The sequence below is a fragment of the Caretta caretta genome, chromosome 9 (assembly GCF_965140235.1).
Source record: "Caretta caretta isolate rCarCar2 chromosome 9, rCarCar1.hap1, whole genome shotgun sequence".
NCBI classification, from domain to species: domain Eukaryota; kingdom Metazoa; phylum Chordata; order Testudines; family Cheloniidae; genus Caretta; species Caretta caretta.
The window spans coordinates 53,952,329-53,973,081 of record NC_134214.1 but is presented as its reverse complement, the minus strand read 5'-3'; the positions used below and the strand labels follow the sequence as shown (position 1 = coordinate 53,973,081).

General features: G+C 45.3%; 1 protein-coding gene across 1 annotated transcript in view; it reads right to left on the bottom strand.

The window, feature by feature from the left end:
- The window catches only part of RAB6B (RAB6B, member RAS oncogene family), a 126,651-nt gene that overhangs the window by 57,117 nt on the left and 48,781 nt on the right, over positions 1 to 20,753 (bottom strand). The window contains 1 exon segment of the mRNA XM_048864737.1: positions 5,142 to 5,200. Within this exon segment, the coding sequence (XP_048720694.1) occupies positions 5,142 to 5,200 (59 nt within the window).

Here is a 20,753-nt window from a genome sequence, read left to right as displayed (position 1 = left end):
CCCCTGCTGCTCTCCGAGTCCTTCAAGGTACACAGGCGCACCCTGGAAAGGGGCTGGGGCTCAGCTCCCATGTGCTCAGGCAGGGACGGGGGAGAGAGTGATGATACCATTATTTCACGGGATCACCGCTCTGGGCATTAACGAGTGTGGGGGGTGTTTAGAGCTCACTTGTCTGCTGAGGTTGAGAAAGGGGGACAAAGGCCTTTCCCAGAAAATCAGATATCAACCCACCTTGTGCTTGGATTTAGTGCTTGTGGGGAGGTGTGGGGCTCCTGCATGCAATAGTGGCTGCAGGCCTTGGGATTACAAAGGCCCATAAAGGCCTGGGTTGGCATGAGACAGGCTTCAGATCAGCAGTTTACTCTGGATGTAAACATCAAAAGGGAACCAGCCGGGGGGAAGCTGTTGTCCTCACCCCTCTCACTGCTGCCGGGATGGATCACTTTTAGGAACGATCCTGCCTATTGTTAAACTTGCAGCCACTTGGATATAAATCAAATGCTTGGGCCCATCACTGGCACTTGCCGCCACTGGCAATGTGGTGAATTGCCGTGGAACTGGTGGGAATGGCTGACCAGCAAACATTACCATCGGCAGCCATCTTGGAGCAGGCAAGGGCATTTTGGAAGTGCTGCGTGCCTTGGTAACTGTTATCCTTCCTTTACCCACAGTGCTTTGCAGTGTGAAACTGACTGTACTTCTCTCCCTAATTGGGACAGTCAGAAGAGAAGTAGAAGTCATCAAACTATTTAACTCGGGACAGCAGCAATCAAATATTTACCGAGCAGAGCTATTGCTTGTGTTTGCAGAATCCAGCGTGGCCATAATGGACGTGAGGGAGCCTTTAATACACAAATTAATACAGCCTGTGCAGACTATGCCTCTCTTTTGATGTATTATTTAATTGCTTGTAAAAGGTGAAAGAGCTGTTTGTTCACCTCAATCAATTGCAACACTGATTAGATCAGGTGGCCCTGGGATCCCAACATCACTGAGGAAATGGCTGCCAAATGTCACTGGTCCTTTTTCTCTCAATTAAAAGGCATAACCTCTTTCAAACTACATGTTGTGAGCATACTGGGTCTTGGCCCCACTGGGAACCCCTTCTAATCTGAGGAGGTGAAGGGGTGCCCTCCAGGTCAGGGATTAAGAACAATCAGCAAAGAAGGGAGGGAAGTGGGGACTCAGCAAATATGGACAGTGACGTCCTGTGATGCACTGTACCTCAAGACAGTGCCCTGTAACTCCCACATTCACTCACCACTTATATATGGTTCTGATATTTTGTACAAAAAATGCCTTGTAAGGTCATGATCTGATGAAACTCATTGTTCTCTACAAATATGTATATCATTATTGGATATAGAGTTACGAGATTTTGGTATATGGTTGTTATTTGAAATAGGTTGTGAGTCTCAAACGAGGTGACCCACACCCAGTGACCAGCCATTGACCAGCAGGGGAATTGTAAACAAGAGAGATACAATTCAATAAAAGCACTTGCTCCAGCTACACACAATGGCACTTGCTTAACTCTGTGACTCAGGAAGGCCTCGGGACATGTGATGCTTGACTCCATGTTTGAGCCAGTATTTTTCCAGGCACATGAACTGAGGGTATGAAATAAAGGACAGTGGCACCATGAGATTCTCTCCTCCCCCACCTATTCTGAAGGCAACATGAAATTTTGGAAGAAAAAGACACTGAACTGGGGAGATTGGTCCCAGGCTAAGCAGAGAATTCTGCCTGTGTATTAAAATCTGTGAACTGCTTACAATGCTTAGTGGGGTGAGAAAAACTGCTTGATTCAACTCTTGCTTGGTATGACAAAGTTTAAAATTTAGAATGCGTGTTTACTTTCTATTTCTTATGTAACATTCTCTGACCTTTATCCCTACCTCTTATAATCACTTAAAATCTATCTTTCTGTAGTTAATAAACGTATTTTAATCTGAACCAGTGAGTTTGTCCTAAGTGCTTGGGGGGATCTACTTAGGTTACAAAGGCTGGTGCATGTACACTATCCTCTAATGAAGTAGCAAACTAATTAGTGAGCTTGCATTGTTCAAGAGAAGGTCTTGAGCAGTATAAAATTGGTACATTCCTGGGGTGCAAGGCTGGGGGGATTTGCTGGTGTTTCCCTGTGTATAATTCATGAGTGGCTTAGAGAGCATTCATGCAATTTAGCTTGGTGTGTCTCTGCATGTTGTTGGATGAGTGATAACAGCACCTGGAAGGGTCTGCTGCTTGTCACTGGCATAGCACTGTAAGAGACAGCCCAGGCTAGAGAGTAAAGGCAGCATAGCGGTCCCACAGTTCCAGGTTGTACCCAGGGGTCTGTCACACCTCTCCTCTGGTTTCTTTGTTTCAGCATCCTCCCTTCTCGTCTGCACAGAGAGACTTCTCCAGACACTCAGCAATCCTGCTCCCAAACACAGTCCCATAGATACAGCAGTTCTTGCCCCTCAGAGCCCCAGGTCAATAAATGCCATTTAGGAAATGTCTGTTCTCTTCATTAGCACAGGGAAACTGGGCTCGGTACAGGATCCTGTCACTTGGCATTGGGTGGCTGTTATTTTATGTACAGATCTTAACCCAGCGTGGTTCACAGTGGACCAACCAGCAACTGAGAGAACACAGAGGACAGAATCCTCAGAGGGGCTGGACCCACCTTCAGTGCAGTTCCAAGCCATCTTTCCGCTCCCTTGATCCTGGGGTAGGGTGGGGACCAGACTGGCCCCTGGCATAGCACAGATTAACTACAGGACCAATGATGGGTGGAGCACCACTGGGGGATTCCATGACCCCAAGGGAACCCCCAGCTGCTCTGGACTCCAGGCAGCTTTCCAGTTGCACTGTGCTACCTGGATTGCTCTGGTTCTCCCAGACAGTTCCTTCAGTCCAGCTGCAGGGCTTCCCCACCTCTTGGGTGGCTCTGCGACATCTAACACCTATGTCCTGCTCCTTAAGGGCTCTCCAGCTGTTCCTGGGATGATTGCTTCTCTGCCCTGACTGACTCCCTTTGGGTTAGGCCATGCTAGTCGTGTGGGGCCAGCATCTGCTCTCCTTGTGCAATAACCATCACTGCAGCTGACACACTGGGGATCAAACCAGGGACCCTCTGAGCAAAATGGGTGACACTCCCACTCCACATATCAGCAGCTGTGCTGTGAAGGCAGGCCCTACCTCTGGAAACCTGGCTGGGGATAGACAGGCAGCTGACCTCTGAGCACGAGCTGGCTGGAGGGCTAGCAGGAAATCTTGTCCCTGCTGCCAGCTCTTCTGCAAATGGGGCTGATGGATGCCACTTGAGATAGGACAACACAGATACTTCAGCGGCAAGCCAAAGAGCAGCTGGAGCATGTGGCTCCTGCGAGCCTTCCCCAGACATACCAACCAGCTACAGCCAAAGGGCAGGAGCCGCTGTACCTGGTCTGCCGAGGCCATTTGTAACTGAGTGAGGTACATCTGCTCCCACTGACTGTTCTTTGCAATGACACTGAGGTCCTGTCCAGTCAGGGCGCTGGGAGAGAGCTGGGTTTTGGAGCAATCGCTGGGCAACTTCCTGCCTCCTCAGAGGGTGTCAGAGGTCAGACCAACCTAGCAAAGCAGGGAGACCCCACCACAAGGACCTGAGTCTCTCCTGCATATGCAAAGGAGCAGGGCTCTCTCCCTGGGGCGGCAACAGAGAGGCTCGCTCTGTGGATCAGGCACAGAGGGGGACGTGTGATGCACACTGACCCAGTGAGTTACATGCATGCTGAGCAGTCCCATTGACTTCCGCGGAGAACCCATGGAGCACAGTACCGGTCACCACGAGAGGGGCACCAGAGTCTGGCCCCTCGTGAGAGCTGTCCACGGTTTCATCACCATCAATGGCACAGTCACTCCTCCCTAACAAAGGTGAACCCTCCATTTCAGGGCCAAGATACCTTGGCGAAGTGCACAATCAGGGCAGCTCACACCTGCATACTCAGAGAAGGAGGAGACCTACAGACAGGAAAATGCCTCTGATGGGGTTCACATGCAGATGGGGCTTTCAGGCCATGCATTGCTTGAAAGGTCACATTTTGGCTCCTCTGCAATGGAAGCTGCTAGCAGACACACGTTGTGATCGATACCATTCTCTTGCAGCTAAACTACATTTCATATAGCTTGGGTCGACTGCTTGCCCCAAGGGCAAATCCCTCCTGAGAGAAACAAACCCAGGAAAGGTGGAGATGCCAGTGAAAGGGGAAGTCTAGATTGAATTACATGTTGTTCACTGGCCCCAGGGGGATGTTGTTCAACACACAAGAAAAGGAAATAAAGGCTGAGAAATCCCTTTGCCTGAATGCACAATGAAAGGAAAGAGAAACCCAATCTGTCTTTGGGGTCCCAAGCTAATTCAGGAAGACTCTAGTGTAAAAGCAGAGTTAGGATATGAAGAACTTAGTCCTGATTCTCCTCAGCTTTACACTGACTTCAGTGGAGTTACTCCTAATTTACACCAAAGCAAGAAGAGAATCATGCCCCCTGCATTTTGGCAACAGCATCAGTGTAGAACTTGGAAAGTCTGAGGCGATCACACAGTTTACTTCTCATTACACACCTAGAACTCAAAACAATCCCTGTGAAATTATAGACACTATCTGCATAAATTAGAGAACTCCACAAAACGTATAGACTGACTATGTCATGATGGTTGCAAAATGCGCCAATGCCAGCTACTGCGGAGAATGGGGAATGTAAAGAGTAGCGGAAGTGCATGCACGTCATTCACCACTGGAAAGCCCGTTGGTAGCCAGTTTGCAACACAAGTGCATGTGCTCACACCACTACACCCATTTTGGGTTGCTAGGCAGAAGCGTTCCCCAGCAGACCCTGCTGATTTCATTCATGCACAAAAAATTGGATGCAAATATGTAGGCGCCATTGAAAATAAACAGCGCTATAGTCTAGATCTCAGTGCCGGGCTATATGAGGAGTCATAAGTGGGCCGTGTTCACATGTCCATTTCCCACCTCTGAAGAAAGAGAGCTTATTTCTGCTCCAAAGTGGGTCTGACGCTGTGCACAGAACATGACTGGGGATTGACAGGGAGTAGGCGGTGCATTGGGGTTACTGTCACTCCAGATCCAGAAATGGAAAAAGGGTCTCACCTGATATGTATTGTCAAAACTGTCATACATAAACCTTGTGATCAGGGATGTCTTCCCAACTGCAAGAGAAGAAGGAACAAGGGATTAGGTGTAGAAGTTCACAGTCAGGCCCTTCACTTTCTTTTAAAGATCACAGACAAAAAGGAGACAAGAAAAGCTCATGTTAACCCCAGGCATCTCCTTGTACACCCACACAGCAGAGAGCAACCCACTGACTGATAAGAATATTCCTGTGGGTCAAGGGGCGTAGGCCTGGGCCCATTATTCTTCTGCTTTACATTCTTAGGGGGAAGTAAAACAGAGCATCCCTTTAAAGTCATACAGCTCTCAATACCCGTCCATAGGCGGGGGGGGCGGGGGGTCACAGAATTTGTGAATATAAAGGCTGGTTTGGGGACAGTGGTGTTAGAAGAAAGGCATGTGTCCTAGATCTGTAGCTGTGGCTATGTAAAATATCAACTGAAGACTCGAATCTGAGTTGTGGGCTCAGTCTTGGGATTCCGTTTAGAACTTCAGTTGATAAAACTGGAACTTTGGGTGTGATAATCTGGACCTCAGGGGAGCAGCCTGCACCCCCATGTTCATCCTTATAATATGATTGTGTGGTATCCAATGCAAAGTTCGTCAAGTCGGGTGTCTCCAGAAGGCTCATGATGCACTGAGCATTGTTGTTATAGTAATGTTATAGGTTGTAATTTCAGGTATATAGTTACCAGGCTGAAAACGTGTCCTCATAGCTTAGGACAAGCCCAGGCAAAACTCTCTAAGAGCAGAGGGGCAGTTCACACCTCATCAGGACATATATGGGACAAACCCAGCCCAGCCTCACAGGAACAAAGGACACTGGCCTAGGCAGCAACAAAGGATCTGTTGGATTCTCGAGGGAGTCACCCCCCTTCCCTTGGTCAGTTTGGGACTGCAATGAGGTAATGCTCACCTGACTCTGAAGCGGGGGGGGGGGGGGGGGGCGGGGCAAAGCCAAGGGGGAAGAAAGGACATGATAAAAGGGAGAGATGTTTGCCATGCTCTCTGGGCACATCTACACTGGCAAAGTTACAGAGCTGGCAGTTACAGCGTCGCTCAGAGAGTGCAGAAAGAAAACCGCTGTTGTGTGTTCACACTGCCAGCTGCCTGCGCAACAGCATGTTCACACTTGCAGCACTTGCGGCGCTATTTGGAGCGGTGCACACTGAGCAGCTATCCCTCTTTCTCTTCTGCCGCTAAGACTTGTGGGAAGGTGGAGGGGGTCGTGGGGCATTCTGGGTCCAGTGCCAATGCCCCATGATGCCTTGCTTCACATCCCAGCAAACCCTGTGCTTCCATCCGCATTTGGCGCCATCTTTCAACAGTTTGTGTACTGCGCGCCCTGCCTCTTTTAGGCTGCAGGAATGGATCCTGAACTGCTGGCCAGTGTGCTGCTCGCTCTGACCAACACGTCACAAGTGGCAGTGGAGCTATTCCTTAAACTGACCAAACGTGCTCACTCACAGAACTGGGAGCAGCTTACATGCCAGAGGCTGTGCATGAACAGCCCGGGAGTGGGGATTCTCACAGCACAGCAGGGTAAGGCTGGCTCCCAGAGTCAAGGATTGGAGTGACCTAGCAGATCACCAGTCCAGATAACACCAAGGGAACATCACAATGGGTAGCTGCAGCTGGGGCTAACCCCTCAGTATTCTTAGAATAGGCAGACATTTTCAAAGGAACTGGGCTGCTCCCCAAAGGAAAAACTATTCCTTTCATTGTGACCTGAGCCACTCCTATGCATCCAGAAAGGTAGTATTTGGGTGCCACAAACAGGAATCGGATCACATGGCACATTCAGGACTTATTACTGGAGCATGATAGAGGGCATATCTACACTATGGCTGCTAAAGAATTCTGCCGCTGACATCTGCACCAGCGATTGGGTTGGTTCTAACTACGGTGCTCAGGGTATGTAATTTTTCACAGCCCTGAGCAACCTAGCTAGGTCAGGCTAATTTTTAAGCTTCAACCAGGCCAGAAACCACATTTTTGGTTAGCTCACTAGATGTAAAAAAGCCCCAAGCAGACAAATTCACTCAGTCTGGAACTGCAAAAATCTTAAGCAAATGGTAAAAACATCCACATGAATTTTTCTCAGTCTTAACAAATGTTACACAAAGGGTCACTGGTGCTCCTGGCATCAGAAAGGTAGATTCAAAGTCAAAATATTGAGCAATTAAACGGGTGTGAAGAAATGGAAACGTACATGAAAAATTTTAATGTTTTGAAATTCCCTTCATTTCCAAAGGTTTGAAATAGAACCATTTAGAATACCCAGAGTATTTTTCCTGAATTTTTTTCCAATTTAAATTTTTTTTGGAAAATATTCTCAAAAAACATCAAAATGGTTGTTAACTTCTTTTGTTTAGCAAACTTTCGGTAAACAAAACATTGCAACAATTATTTTGATATTTGAAGTAATTGTTTTTAATAAAATTTACCCATCCCCTCCAAAAAAAAATTTAAAGGCAAACATTTTGCATTAAATGAAAAACTTTTACGTCTTTTTTTTTTGGGGGGGGGGGGTGTGGAGGGGAGAACACAGCTCATTTCTGGTCAAAAAATGTTGACAGCTCTACTTCCGTCACCAAGACTAACCACTCTGAACAAAGAATTCTGCTAGTACAAGTCCCTTGGTCTGATTTTGACAACAGGACTGTATTAGATGCAAGCCTGATGAGACACAGGAGGGACTCATTGAAGCTGGAGCGGCAGCCTAGATCTGATGGCTCCAAAGTAGAACACAATGTAACCCTTTCATGCTGTGTTCAGCAGTCACTTGCGAAAGGTGTGTACTATGTCTCAGCTCAGGCAACGACACAACCTGCTTTCCCAAAGCCAATTCTTTCAGACAGTACCTGGCTCCATATGGGATCCGACCTGGCCAAAGTAAAATCAGCATGATAATGAATACGGAAGTGCCCCAGAGTCATGCAGAGGCAAATGCAACCATGCCCCACTCAGATCCATTCAGAATGTAGCTGCAAAGATAATTTTCCTAGCCCACTGCTTTGACTGTGTCACCCCTCTCCTTGAATTCCTCCACTGGCTCCCTCTTCTCCATCGCATCAAACATATGCTGCTTGTCTTCACTTCCAAGGCCCTTCACGGTCATTCCCCACCCTACCTCTCATCTCTCATTTGCTCTCAAGCCTCTGATTAGCCCATGATGCTGGCGTCCATCACCATTTTGGTACATTTTCAAATAAGACCTTTCTGTCAGGCTGCCCCTCACACTTGGGAGGAGCGCCAAGCCACCTCCCTATCCTCCTCCAAAACCCTCCTTTGCCATGAGGCCTACGGAACATTTGAGAATGCTGGGGCTGTTGTAGTGCAGAGACTGCTGCCTGTCATGCTGACCAATACTGCTTCATTGTTTACTTGTACTCCCCCGTCTGTCTGTCTGAACTATTGTCTCTTGTCTTATACCTAGATTATAAACTCCCTGGGGCAGGGACTGTCTTTCTGTTCTGGCTTTGTACAGCACCTAGCACAATGGGGCTCTGATCCATGCCTGGGGCTCTTAGGTGCTATGGTAATACAAATAAATAATAATAATAATAATCACCCATTGCAGGAGGTTATATGCCAGTCCCTTCTGATGTCTATAGCATGCTGGTGAACCAGGAGCTTGGAGACAAGTATGGCAGAAGCTCCAAGCACCAGGCTCTACCAGAACCCAGGCCTGAACACACATTGTGAAGATAACATTCCTTTATTAGATGAGCCAGAAATACAAGGTGCAAATACTCTAGGGCAGCATTTCTCAAATGTGGCCACTGTGGCCGCATGCAACCACCAGGGACCTTTCTTAAGGCCACAGCCTCCTGGGCTCGGGGAGGGGGGCCAAAGTAGGGAGTCCTCTCCCTCCCTGTTGGCCCCACATGCCTCCCCTGGCCTCCCATCCAGGGCTTAATTAGTCCCCAGGCTTGGCAGGGCTGAATAAGTCTTCTGTGAAAAGTGCTACTTGTATGTTTGTTAATATCACTTTTCACAACGGACTTACTAGCTAGCAATAAATTAATTACAATTATTTGGACGTGTATATGTGCATATTTATTTGTTTTTTCTAAAGCTAATTACATGTTTTAGGAAAAAGTGTGAGAGCAGCCACCAGCAAGAGTTGGTGACTGCACTCTGAGGCCACCAAATTTTTTTTTCCTGAGAACCCCTGCCCTGGGGCACAACTGTATAGCAATTACAACAAAAAAAATCTAAATGGCAGCTCCCAACCCAGCCCCTAGGGGCAGTATGGTACAGGGTTTTAAAGGTGACAGTCTCCTCACTGTGCTTCTGCCTGCAGTCCCCAACCAGGCCCCTAGGGGCAGTGTAGTACACAGGTAATGGTCTTGTGTAATCCCGCCCCACTGTGCCCCTGTTGTGGCTATTACTGGCCCATGCCAGAAGCAGTGTCTCTCCTTCAGCTCTCAGCCTCTCAGTCCCAACCGCAAGTCACCTGCTGCCCAGCTTTCCCATCCCAGTCACTTCCCAGGCTGCTCCCCTGCTCTCAGGCAGCCTTCCTGCCCTCAGTTTGCACTTTCCACTGCCGTATCTTGGAGACTAAGGGGCTGTTTGCTGGCTGGGTGCAGAACTGCCCCACAATGAGCTGGCAGGTTCATTACAGTATGTTTACTCACCTGTCCAACTATGCATCAAACTTGCTTGAGATGCATTACTACAAAAGCTGCTAAACCAAGACACTGGATTTCTTCAGGCTAAGCACCAGAGCCCGGCTTTCCAGAACACAGAGGGCTGGGACACAAGGGAATGATCAGTATCACCAAGTGTTTGCCTGCTTCGATCCTAAGAAAGAGCACTCTCTGCACACAGATGCATCTGAGAACGGACATAGTGGAGGAGTACAGGCTGAGTACAGGGGGAACCTAGGAGAAGGCTGAGTACAGGCTGAGCAGGGGAACCTAGGAGAAGGGAACTGACCACGTCTAGGGAGCCAGGCATCAGGTGTTCTGGGCGCAGGTTCAGCCAAGGGCAGGCACAGAGAGGAGGGAAGAAGGTTGAGGCGGGGGGAGGGGAGCAGCCACTGGTTGCAGCACAGGCTCTGTCACAGGCAGAAGAGACAACTGAGCCATGGCCCATCCTGGGCTTACGCTGTGGAAGGAGCCAGATACACAGGGCCTCTGGGTTGACGCGTGGAGACTTGTAGTCCGACACTCCCTGATAGGGTCTGCTGAACAAAGGGCATGGGACCTACTAACACAGCTAGCCAGCAAGGACATGGCACAAAGGGACCCCTGAGAAGATTACCAGTGGTACCAAGGCTAGGACTGGACCTACAAGCTAAAGTCTCATTTGCCCTGAAAGAGAGGGATGTACTGGAAGGTACTAAAGCCACAGAACACGCAGGGCACTGTTAAGCTTACACTCCTCAGTTGAACAGTTTATGAAATCAAAAAGCCCTACAACACTGTCGGGTTGTTGTCCCCCTTTCTGTAACCTCGGTCTGTCAGTTTGTCCACAGGTGACGAGGTCTTTGGAGAGCAGACCATCCCAGCTTCTCAAGTATCTGAAAATCACATAGACCTTTGTGGACACAGCCATACATAAACTACTGCAAAATACCAGTACCACGACAAATTAATGCCTCACTTTGGTGCACGCTCACACGGATGTCTGGCAGAGGAATACCCACTGACTCAGCTCATCACAGTACGTCCATAGAAAATGGACGCTTCAGTTTGCCCGTCCTTTTACTCACAGGCTTGGGAAGTGCTGGTGCCCACCCTGCTAGCAGAGCCCCTTGTAACAGGAGTGTGCCATTCACCCAAAGTATCATGTAAATGGCTCCCTAAAGCAGACAGCTGCTGGGACTGCAGCTCTTCCATCTCCATGCTGCAGTGTTGAGGACTGACTGAAAATCTAGCTTTTCCCAGCCCCCACAATAATGAAAGTCTTCCAGGTTGTACTAACTGCACAGTAAAAGGGGAAATGTTGAAAAAACTCTTTAATTTAAAGCCATCATCTGAGGACATAGATGTTAATTAAGAAACTATGTAATGCCATTCATCAGGCACTTTAATTAAATATGGCAGGTTTCAGAGTAACAGCCGTGTTAGTCTGTATTCGCAAAAAGAAAAGGAGTACTTGTGGCACCTTAGAGACTAAGGTGAAGTGATGAAGTGAGCTGTAGCTCACGAAAGCTTATGCTCAAATAAATTGGTTAGTCTCTAAGGTGCCACAAGTACTCCTTTAATTAAATATGCTAATTCCCTGTGTGTTGTGCACCCAGCTATACCAGGGGAATAAGATCCTGTCGGGTTTTGCTAGCACTGGTTCTAGGGTGGTTCTAGGGTCTATGACGGGACCATAATTCAGAGAGATGGATCATATTTTGCCTTCCAGCTCGACTGCCCTTAATAATGGGGTGCAACCAGATGGCTTGGTGCTGCAGCGTTCCAGGACCTCCCTCAGAGAGACTGTGGCTACATTGCTGAGATGATGCGTTTGGTCTCTGGAAGGGGGGTGCCACTAGCATTTCCATTAGGTGCCCCATGCAGGTTGGCTCACAGAGTGGCAATCATGTGCCTTAGAGGGATTTTGAGGCAAGCTCTCAGAATGAACCAGAAAAGAAGTTCACAGCTGAAAACTGAACAAACCATTTTAGTCCCTGTCCTGCTTTTCAGTCCAGTTCCTAGTGCTCCCAGTGTCTAATACATTAGCTATGTGACGGAGAGATTCCAACAGCTGCAACCATGAGGCTAGGAAATCATCACAGCAATCACACTGTCAGACTCCAGAGTTCTACCCTGGCTCCAGAATCTTCTTCACTTTCTTCCAGGGTTGGTACGGGACTCCTCCATTGGGGGAGGTGGCACGTGCCTGGACCATGGCCCTGCTCCAAGGCCCGCCCCCACTCAGCCTCCTTCCCCCCAAAGTGCTGCCCATGCTCCATCCCCAGTCCCACTCAACCCCCTCTCCAGGGCCCTCCCCGCCTGCTGATCGTCACCCCCTCCCTTGATCCCCCCACTCATGCACACCTCTTCACCCCCTCCCACAAGGCCCACATGCGGGCAGAGCAGAGATGGGAAGAGGCAGAGCCTGGGCGGGCGGGGGGGAGCGGAGAGAAGATGAGTTGGAGCGGGGCCTCAGGGTGGAGGAGTGCAGGTGGGGCCATGGCTGGGGCGCTCACCCTTTCAGCGGCGGAGTGCTCCAAAGGCAGGGGTGGTCTGTTTGGGGAGGTTTAGCCTCCTCTGGCCTCTTTACCCACCGCCTACGTCTTCTGCCTCAGTAAACTGAGCATCAGCTCAAGCAATCAGGAATTACACCAGCTCAGTAATGGAGGCAGCATCTTCTGAACTCAGGAAGGAAAAACCTCACAAGGAGCGTTGGTCAAAGCATCCACAGTAGTTTCTTCAAAAAATCTGGACGGAAACGAAGAAAGAATTCATTTCCTTCCAAATTTTGTGGAAATTGTTGATTTTCTGACCAAAAGTAAAGTGAAGCTAAACAAAAATATTTCTTTTGAGCTGAAATTTTCCTTTTGTTTTTTGGGTTACTTCTGCCCTGTTCCTTTTTCATTTAATCTTCCCCACAGGAAAAGTGTGAGTGGGGAAGGGAGAGGAACTCCGCCCCCCCCCCATCTGAAAATCAAACCTTCAAATTATTTTCAGTTTTCAAAAATGGAAGTAACAACCATTTTCAGTCAACACTAAACAAAACTGGTTTTCCTTTGCCAAGAAACTTTCAGTAAAATAAAAAAAATTTGATCACAGCCAAATTTTTCTATTAGGTGTCAAAACCCTTTTTCATTGGGGGGGGAAACCTACTTTTTTTTTTTTTTTTTTACCAGTTCTACTTCTAGTAGAAGAGGCCCAGGATTGTACCTTTGGGATCAGATCTATGGACTCAACCAGTGCTTAATTTGTAATGAAAGAGGCTGAGCGGGGGCCCTGGCATGGGACTCAAACAACTTTTTTTAACTTTCATAATTCATGCAGGAAGCCCAGAGGTTCTGGGGTTCTGAACTGCCAAGCCCAGAGGTGCCAGGGCTCAGCCCCGGCACAAATTAAGCACTGGACTCTGCTACCCTTCTCCAGGAGAAAGAGCAACCATCCTGGGAATTAGAGCTGTGGCCACAGCTCCCTATGCAGGGGAGACCTCTGAGTTGGAGATATGCAGATCCTCCTTGCAGTGGAAGACAGAGGCAGCTCCCTTGTGACAGAGGATGACTCTCCAGAGGAAAAACAGGCCCAAGAGCTTGTCAGAGGATAAATGATAATCATTATCAGCATTCTAATGAGGCCAGGACTGTGCGGGGTTCCAGGCTCTGCCTGCCTATCAGGTCAGCCCATAGCCAGCGTTTGTTCTAATTTATTAGGAGGAGGCAGCAAGCTAAATGCCCCACTTCAGAGGACAGGGAACTTCGTCACACCCTCATCAGCTCATCAGCTGAGCAATGGCCTGCGCTGTGTGCACACAACAGACTGGGTCCTGAAGGGGAGGGGAAGGGACAGTAAGCCACCAGGAGCACCAGGTGATGAAGGCCTCCTGGAATTGCTCACTGTCAGCTGGTCGTGTATTACTCCTTTCCTCATCCCACCAATGGATGAGGGCAGGCCTTCCTTTCGCCTGTGCCCATGCAGAGGATCTGTGTCGCATGCCACTGGCTAATCACATTAGGCTTCAGCAAAAAGACCCCTAGTCTTCTGAAAAAACCTCTAGCTTTGACTATTTTATCCACCCATCCATTATACAAAATAGGGTGGATTTGATTTAAATCAAATTGATTTAAATCACTAGTCAGGAAGACTCGATTTAATCATGGATTTCTACATAAAAGTGCATTCTTGTCGGTTGTTATAACCTTCATACATATTCTTCACAACTCAGAGATAGATGTCGGTTTCATTTTTAGAAGGTACACACTATACATTTTTAAATGATTTATTTTGAAAACTTTTCAGATTAGTTTTACAGCTATATCAGAAAATGAATGATTGTTTGGGTATTTCATTTACCAAAGGTAATTGAAGCAGATATTTATGAAGTCATTGGGAGGTGAACTATCTCCAATTCAACAGGTTAATCATTAATATTTGGAGGATTTTCTTGCCATGCTGTATTAGGAGGAGAACATCACCAGACAGACATTTAAATTGTTTTATTTAACTAATACAACAATATTATGTATTGGGGATTTTTTTCTTCAACAGAAAACATATCATATTTTAACAAAACAAGCATATGAATTTTGAATTTAGTTAAACATTCAAGCTTTTTAAAATCAAGTTTGTTTTTGTTAAAATTGTTTTTAACTAAAATAGTTAAATGAAGTATTTAAAAAAAAGACAACAAAAACTAAATCAGCTATGTCAGCCAGGTCAACATGAGAAACTTAAAATATTGGCTTCTGCAGCTAACTGAGTCACCTTCACCTTCATTTTCCTGTTTGTTCATAAGCTGAAAAAGAAAAACAAGCTTTCCTGCTTTTACACGTCCCAAATTATTTCTCAGTTTGGAATGAATTAGTCCAAAGGAAGAAAATATTCTCCTACACTAGCAGAAGAAGCTACTGCTGTTAAAAGTGAGATTATCACTTCAACAGTCTCTGAGTCCAAGTGCTTAAGTGACTTCCACCAATTCACTTTCTTTTAAAACATCATCAGCAAACATGTATTTCTTGAATGGTTGACCCTCAGCTCTGAAGTTTATTATAGTTGGCATTATGGAGGGATGATTGCTGGATGTCCATGTCATAGCCAACTCTTCTTCTTCAGTAGTTAAGGTTTGACCCTGGTACCGAGTAGTGAGAATATTTGCAAGAAAGTGAGCTGGAGATAGTGCTTGTCCCATTTGTTTTTTTAATGATTGTAATTTAACAGGACAGTGGGGTGGGAGGAGGTATTGTTTCATATTCTCTGTGTGTATATAAAGTCTGCTGCAGTTTCCACGGTACACATCTGATGAAGTGAGCTGTGGCTCACGAAAGCTCATGCTCAAATAAATTGGTTAGTCTCTAAGGTGCCACAAGTACTCCTTTTCTTTTTAATTTAACTCTGACATTGCATATTTCTCGTTTTAAGATCTCACTCAGTTCCTTCCAAATGTCAACAGCGTCAGTAATAAAACAGAGATTTCCCTGCATTTTGTTCAAGACTACAGAAATAGGCTTCAGGGTACTTAGCATGTGTTCAACATTTCTCTTAAGCCCATTGTTGAGAACTGGGAAGGAAGATGGGAGGGATCAGCAAGGTAAGCTACTTTATTGAGGTCAGAACATGTAGGGTTAAAGAGAGACAGGCTAAAAGTCAAGTACTGTTGGACCTAGCAAAGGGAATTAAAACCAATACTTAAAGGGTCTATAGCCATATAAAGAAGAAGAAAACAAAGAAAGAAGAAGTGAGACCGCTAAACAATGAGGATGAAGTGGAGGTTAAGGATAATCTAGGCATGGCCCAATATCTAAACAAATACTTTGCCTCAGTCTTTAATAAGGCTAATGAGGATCTTAGGGATAATGGTAGCATGACAAATGGGAATGAGGATATGGAGGTAGATATTACCATATCTGAGGTAGAAGCGAAACTCTAACAGGTTAATGAGACTAAATCGAGGGGCCCAGATAATCTTCATCCAAGAATATTAAAGGAATTGGCACGTGAAATTGCAAGCCCCTTAGCAAGAATTTTTAATGAATCTGTAAACTCAGGGGTTGTACCGTATGACTGAAGAATTGCTAACATAGTTCCTATTTTTAAGAAAGGGAAAAAAAGTGATCCGGGTAACTACAGGCCTGTTAGTTTGACATCTGTAGTATGCAAGGTCTTGGAAAAAATTTTGAAGGAAAAAGTAGTTAAGGACATTGAGGTCAATGGTAAATGGGACAAAATACAACATGGTTTTACAAAAGGTAGATCATGCCAAACCTGATCTCCTTCTTTGAGAAAGTAACAGATTTTTTAGACAAAGGAAACTCAGTGGATCTAATTTACCTAGATTTCAGTAAGGCGTTTGATACTGTGCCACATGGGGAATTATTAGTTAAATTGGAAAAGATGGGGATCAATATGAAAATTGAAAGGTGAATAAGGAATTGGTTAACAGGGAGACTACAGTGGGTCCTACTGAAAGGTGAACTGTCAGGCTGGAGGGAGGTTACCAGTGGAGTTCCTCAAGGATCGGTTTTGGGACCAATCTTATTTAATTTTTTATTACTGACCTTGGCACAAAAAGTGGGAGTGTGCTAATAAAGTCTGCGGATGATACAAAGCTGGGAGGTATTGCCAATTTAGAGAGAGACCGGGATATCACACAGGAAGATCTGGATGACCTTGTAAACTGGAGTAATAGTAATAGGATGAAATTTAATAGTGAGAAGTGTAAGGTCATGCATTTAGGGATTAATAACAAGAATTTTATTTATAAGCTGGGGATGCATCAATTAGAAGTAACGGAGGAGGGGAAGGACCTTGGAGTATTGGTTGACCACAGGATGACTATGAGCCGCCAATGTGATATGGCGTGAGAAAAGCTAATGCGGTCTTGGGATGCATCAAGCGAGGTATTTCCAGTAGAGATAAGGAGGTGTTAGTACTGTTATACATGGCACTGGTGAGACCTCACCTGGAATACTGTGTGCAGTTCTGGTCTCCCATGTTTAAGAAGGATGAATTCAAAGTGGAACAGGTACAGAGAAGGGCTACTAGGATGATCCGAGGAATGGAAAACCTGTCTTATGAAAGGAGACTCGAGGAACTTGGCTTGTTTAGCCTACCCAAAAGAAGGTTGAGGGGAGATATGATTGCTCTTTATAAATATATCAGAGGGATAAATAACAGAGAGGGAGAGGAATTATTTAAGATCAGTACCAATGTGGACACAAGAACAAATGGATATAAACTGGTCATTGGGAAGTTTAGACTTGAAATTAGATGAAAGTTTCTAACCATCAGAGGAGTGAAGTTTTGGAATAGCTTTCCAAGGGAAGCAGTGGGAGCAAAAGACCTATCTGGCTTTAAGATTATACTTGATAAGTTTACGGAGAAGATGGTATGATGGGATAATATGATTTTGGCAATTAATTGATCTTTAAATATTCATGGTAAATGGGCCCAACGGCCTGTGATGGGATGTTAGATGGGGTGGGATCTGAGTTACTACAGAGAATTCTTTCCTGGGTATGTGGCTGGTGAATCTTGCCCATATGCTCAGGGTTCAGCTGATTGCCATATTTGGGGTCGGGAAGGAATTTTCCTCCAGGGCAGATTGGAAGAGGCCCTGGAGGTTTTTCACCTTCCTCTGTAGCATGGGGCACGGGTCACTTGCTGGAGCATTCTCTGCTCCTTGAAGTCTTTAAACCATGATTTGAGGACTTCAATGGCTCAGACATAGGTGGGAGGTTTATCGCAGGAGTGGGTGGGTGAGATTCTGTAGCCTGTGTTGTGCAAGGGGTCAGATTAGATGATCATAATGGTCCCTTCTGACCTTAGTATCTATGAGCCTATGAAACTTTGGCTGTGACAGTGCCATCTATTTTTTCACAATTTTGTGCACAAACGGTTATCAGATTAGGCCAGTTCTTGATATAGTGCTCAAAACAGTCCACTACTGAGTTCCATCGCACATCTTGTGGGAGAGTTAGCTTGGTTCCTCCCACTTTTTTCAGAGCAGCTACTGCAAAGTGGTTGTTTCGGAAGTATTTTGCAATTTCAACAACATTATCCTTTATTTCTGGAACACTGAAGTCTTTGGCTAGGAGGTGCCTCAAATGAGCACTGCAACCATATGTTATTAGCTTGGGACTCTCTTCACCCTCTTCTAAATAATTTCTTCTCATCTTTGATACATTTGCAGCATTGTCTGTGACCAAACTGCGTACTAGACATTTGAATATTTTTTCAGTTTGTTAGAGCTTTTAATGCTACTACTTGTAAGTATTCTGCTCTGTGTGCATTTCCTGATGTATCAATTGTTTCTGTATGGAAGACATTCCCTTTTTCTGTTGTCACACAAGCACATACAACAAGATCATTGTGGACATTGCTCCACCCATCAAAACTCAGGTTAACAATTTCACCCTCTAGAGCTTTTGCACACTCCTCAATTTCTCTTTCATACACTTTATCCAGCAATTTGCCTGCAACATCTGCTCCATTGGGTGGACTGTATCCTGGTCTCAATGATTGACCCATGTTAATGAAGTGTGGGTTCTCAATCATATGGAAAGGAGAGTTTGTTGCATAAACAAACTGGGCAATTTTTTTATCAATTACCCCATTTTGTAATCTGCTGGTTCTTATCACAAATTTATCAATGGTTGTTTCTGGATGATGGAGAGGTTTTTTTCTTTTTGCTACTGTGGCTATGTGACATATATGATGTGACTGAAACACTATCATTGGCAGGTAACTCTGAAACTATAGAAAATGATGGTGATCTTGATGGTGGATAGTCTTCAGAATCTTGTATGTTGAGGATGGATTCTCCTAAACAAAAAAGTCAATGCAGTTATTTAATTATTATTACCGTACTGCTCATTTTGTATTACTCATTGCATTCACTGACACTCAGTACTACTTTAAAGGTGAAATTGTGCAAGGAAGATCTGCCTATTTCAGCTATTTATTTTTTATCACAACTGCATCTAAAATGATAGTACCACAGAGTAACAACTATATTTTTTGATCAAACATGAGAATTCAAGACTAGTCCAGAAGGAAGATAGGCAGTGCTTAAGAAAGAAGTATGAAATAAAAAAGTTCACGAACCTGAAGATCCTACGTGTTGAGACATGTTCCTTTCATCATCTTCAACGCAGCTTCCTCCTGAGAAGGAACACTTCTCATCATGTTGTTTCGTTCGGGCAACCAGGCCTTGCATTTATTTGTTGCACTGTTTGCATTTTGCACACATGCCTGTCTTACCCACAAGTTGAGGAACTTCATTAAAATATTTCCAAACTGGGTCTCTTTTATGGCCTGTTGCCATTATAGATTTTCCCTTCTAGTGAGAGAATGGTATGGTAGATCTCAAATCAATGAAGGCTATACTCAGAAAGACCTCAAGACTTCTGGAATACGCTGCTCAAACAGTTTCACTTTTCAGAGGAACAGCCGTGTTAGTCTGTATTCGCAAAAAGAAAAGGAGTACTTGTGGCACCTTAGAGACTAACCAATTTATTTGAGCATGAGCTTTCGTGAGCTGTAGCTCACGAAAGCTCATGCTCAAATAAATTGGTTAGTCTCTAAGGTGCCACAAGTACTCCTTTTCTAGTTTCACTTTTGTTTCTACTGCCTGTCCCTCCCGTCTCACATTTATCTCCAGACTTCTTCTACTTGTCCAGATCTATTCTGCCCCCTCCAACAATCTTCTATTCATTGAACTTTTTGAAACTTTGCACTTTTAGAGAGGGTTGAGGTCTGTTATTTCTCACCTCTGTATATTATTTATTTATTTTAAAACATTTTTGCTGTTAAGAAGCATGTTATCTCTGGAGATACAAATCCACAGTCTGAGAACTACAAAACTAAGCATCTCTGATGGTATCTTCTAGACTGAACACTCAGTCCCATTGGGTAGATAGAAAAATTAACCTAAATAATCTATACAGAAGCCCCTGGAACCCCACAAGATTGGGTCCCTAATCCATGAACTATTGGAACTCATTTACAAAACTTTTCTTAATCATTACATGAATATACTGACTCATACTATAGAATTAGAATTTATAATCCCTATTCCATGGTGAGATATCTTTGAGCTATAATGTGTCTTAATTAAAACTATCTTTAGATAGATTTTTCCCTCAAAAAGCATTTCATCAAAAAAATCCGATGGAAATAAAAAAATCCAATTTAAAGAAAAAATCTGATTTTTATATTTTTTTTAAAAAAAATAATTTATTTTTATCCACCCTGATCCAAACGCAGGCCCTTCTAACCTCTGCCTTGGGGGGCAGTGGACCCTCTTCCTTCAGATTCCACACCGTACCTCAGGGCTTGTCTACACATACAGCGCTGCAGCTGTGCTTCTGTAACACTTAATGAAGATGCTACTTATGCCAATGGGAGAGCTTCTCCCGTCAGCATAGGAACTCCACCGCCCTCAGAGGCAGTAGCTATGGCAATGGAAGAAGCCCACCTGTCATAGTGCTGTCTACACCAGGAGTTCAGTCGGTATACCTGTCACTCAGGGGTGGTTGAGGCCTTATCAGTGCCGAGTAGAGTGGAAGAATTACTTCTCGCGTCTTGCTTACAACATTCCTGCTAATACTTCCCAGAATGGTGTTACCTTTTTTTGAAACAGTGTTACATTGTTGACTCATATTCTCTTCTGCACCACGCCTTCCTAGGCAGTCATTTCCCATTTTGTATTTGTGCAACTGATGATTCCTTCCTAAGTGTAGCAACTGTCTAATCATTGGCCTCATAATATCTAGCATCAACGAGATCCAAAACCTAGTCTGTGCTCTGTGTTTCCTTCCATCTGTTTTAAATGTGCAGCCCTGCATTTCATTGACTGGCTCTGTGTGTGCATTACAGAAAGTGGCTGTGGTGGTGGTGAAGTGCATGCATGCCTAGAAAACGTTTCGGGGTAGGGGCTTGTTTAATTGTGCCTGAGATTCTAGGG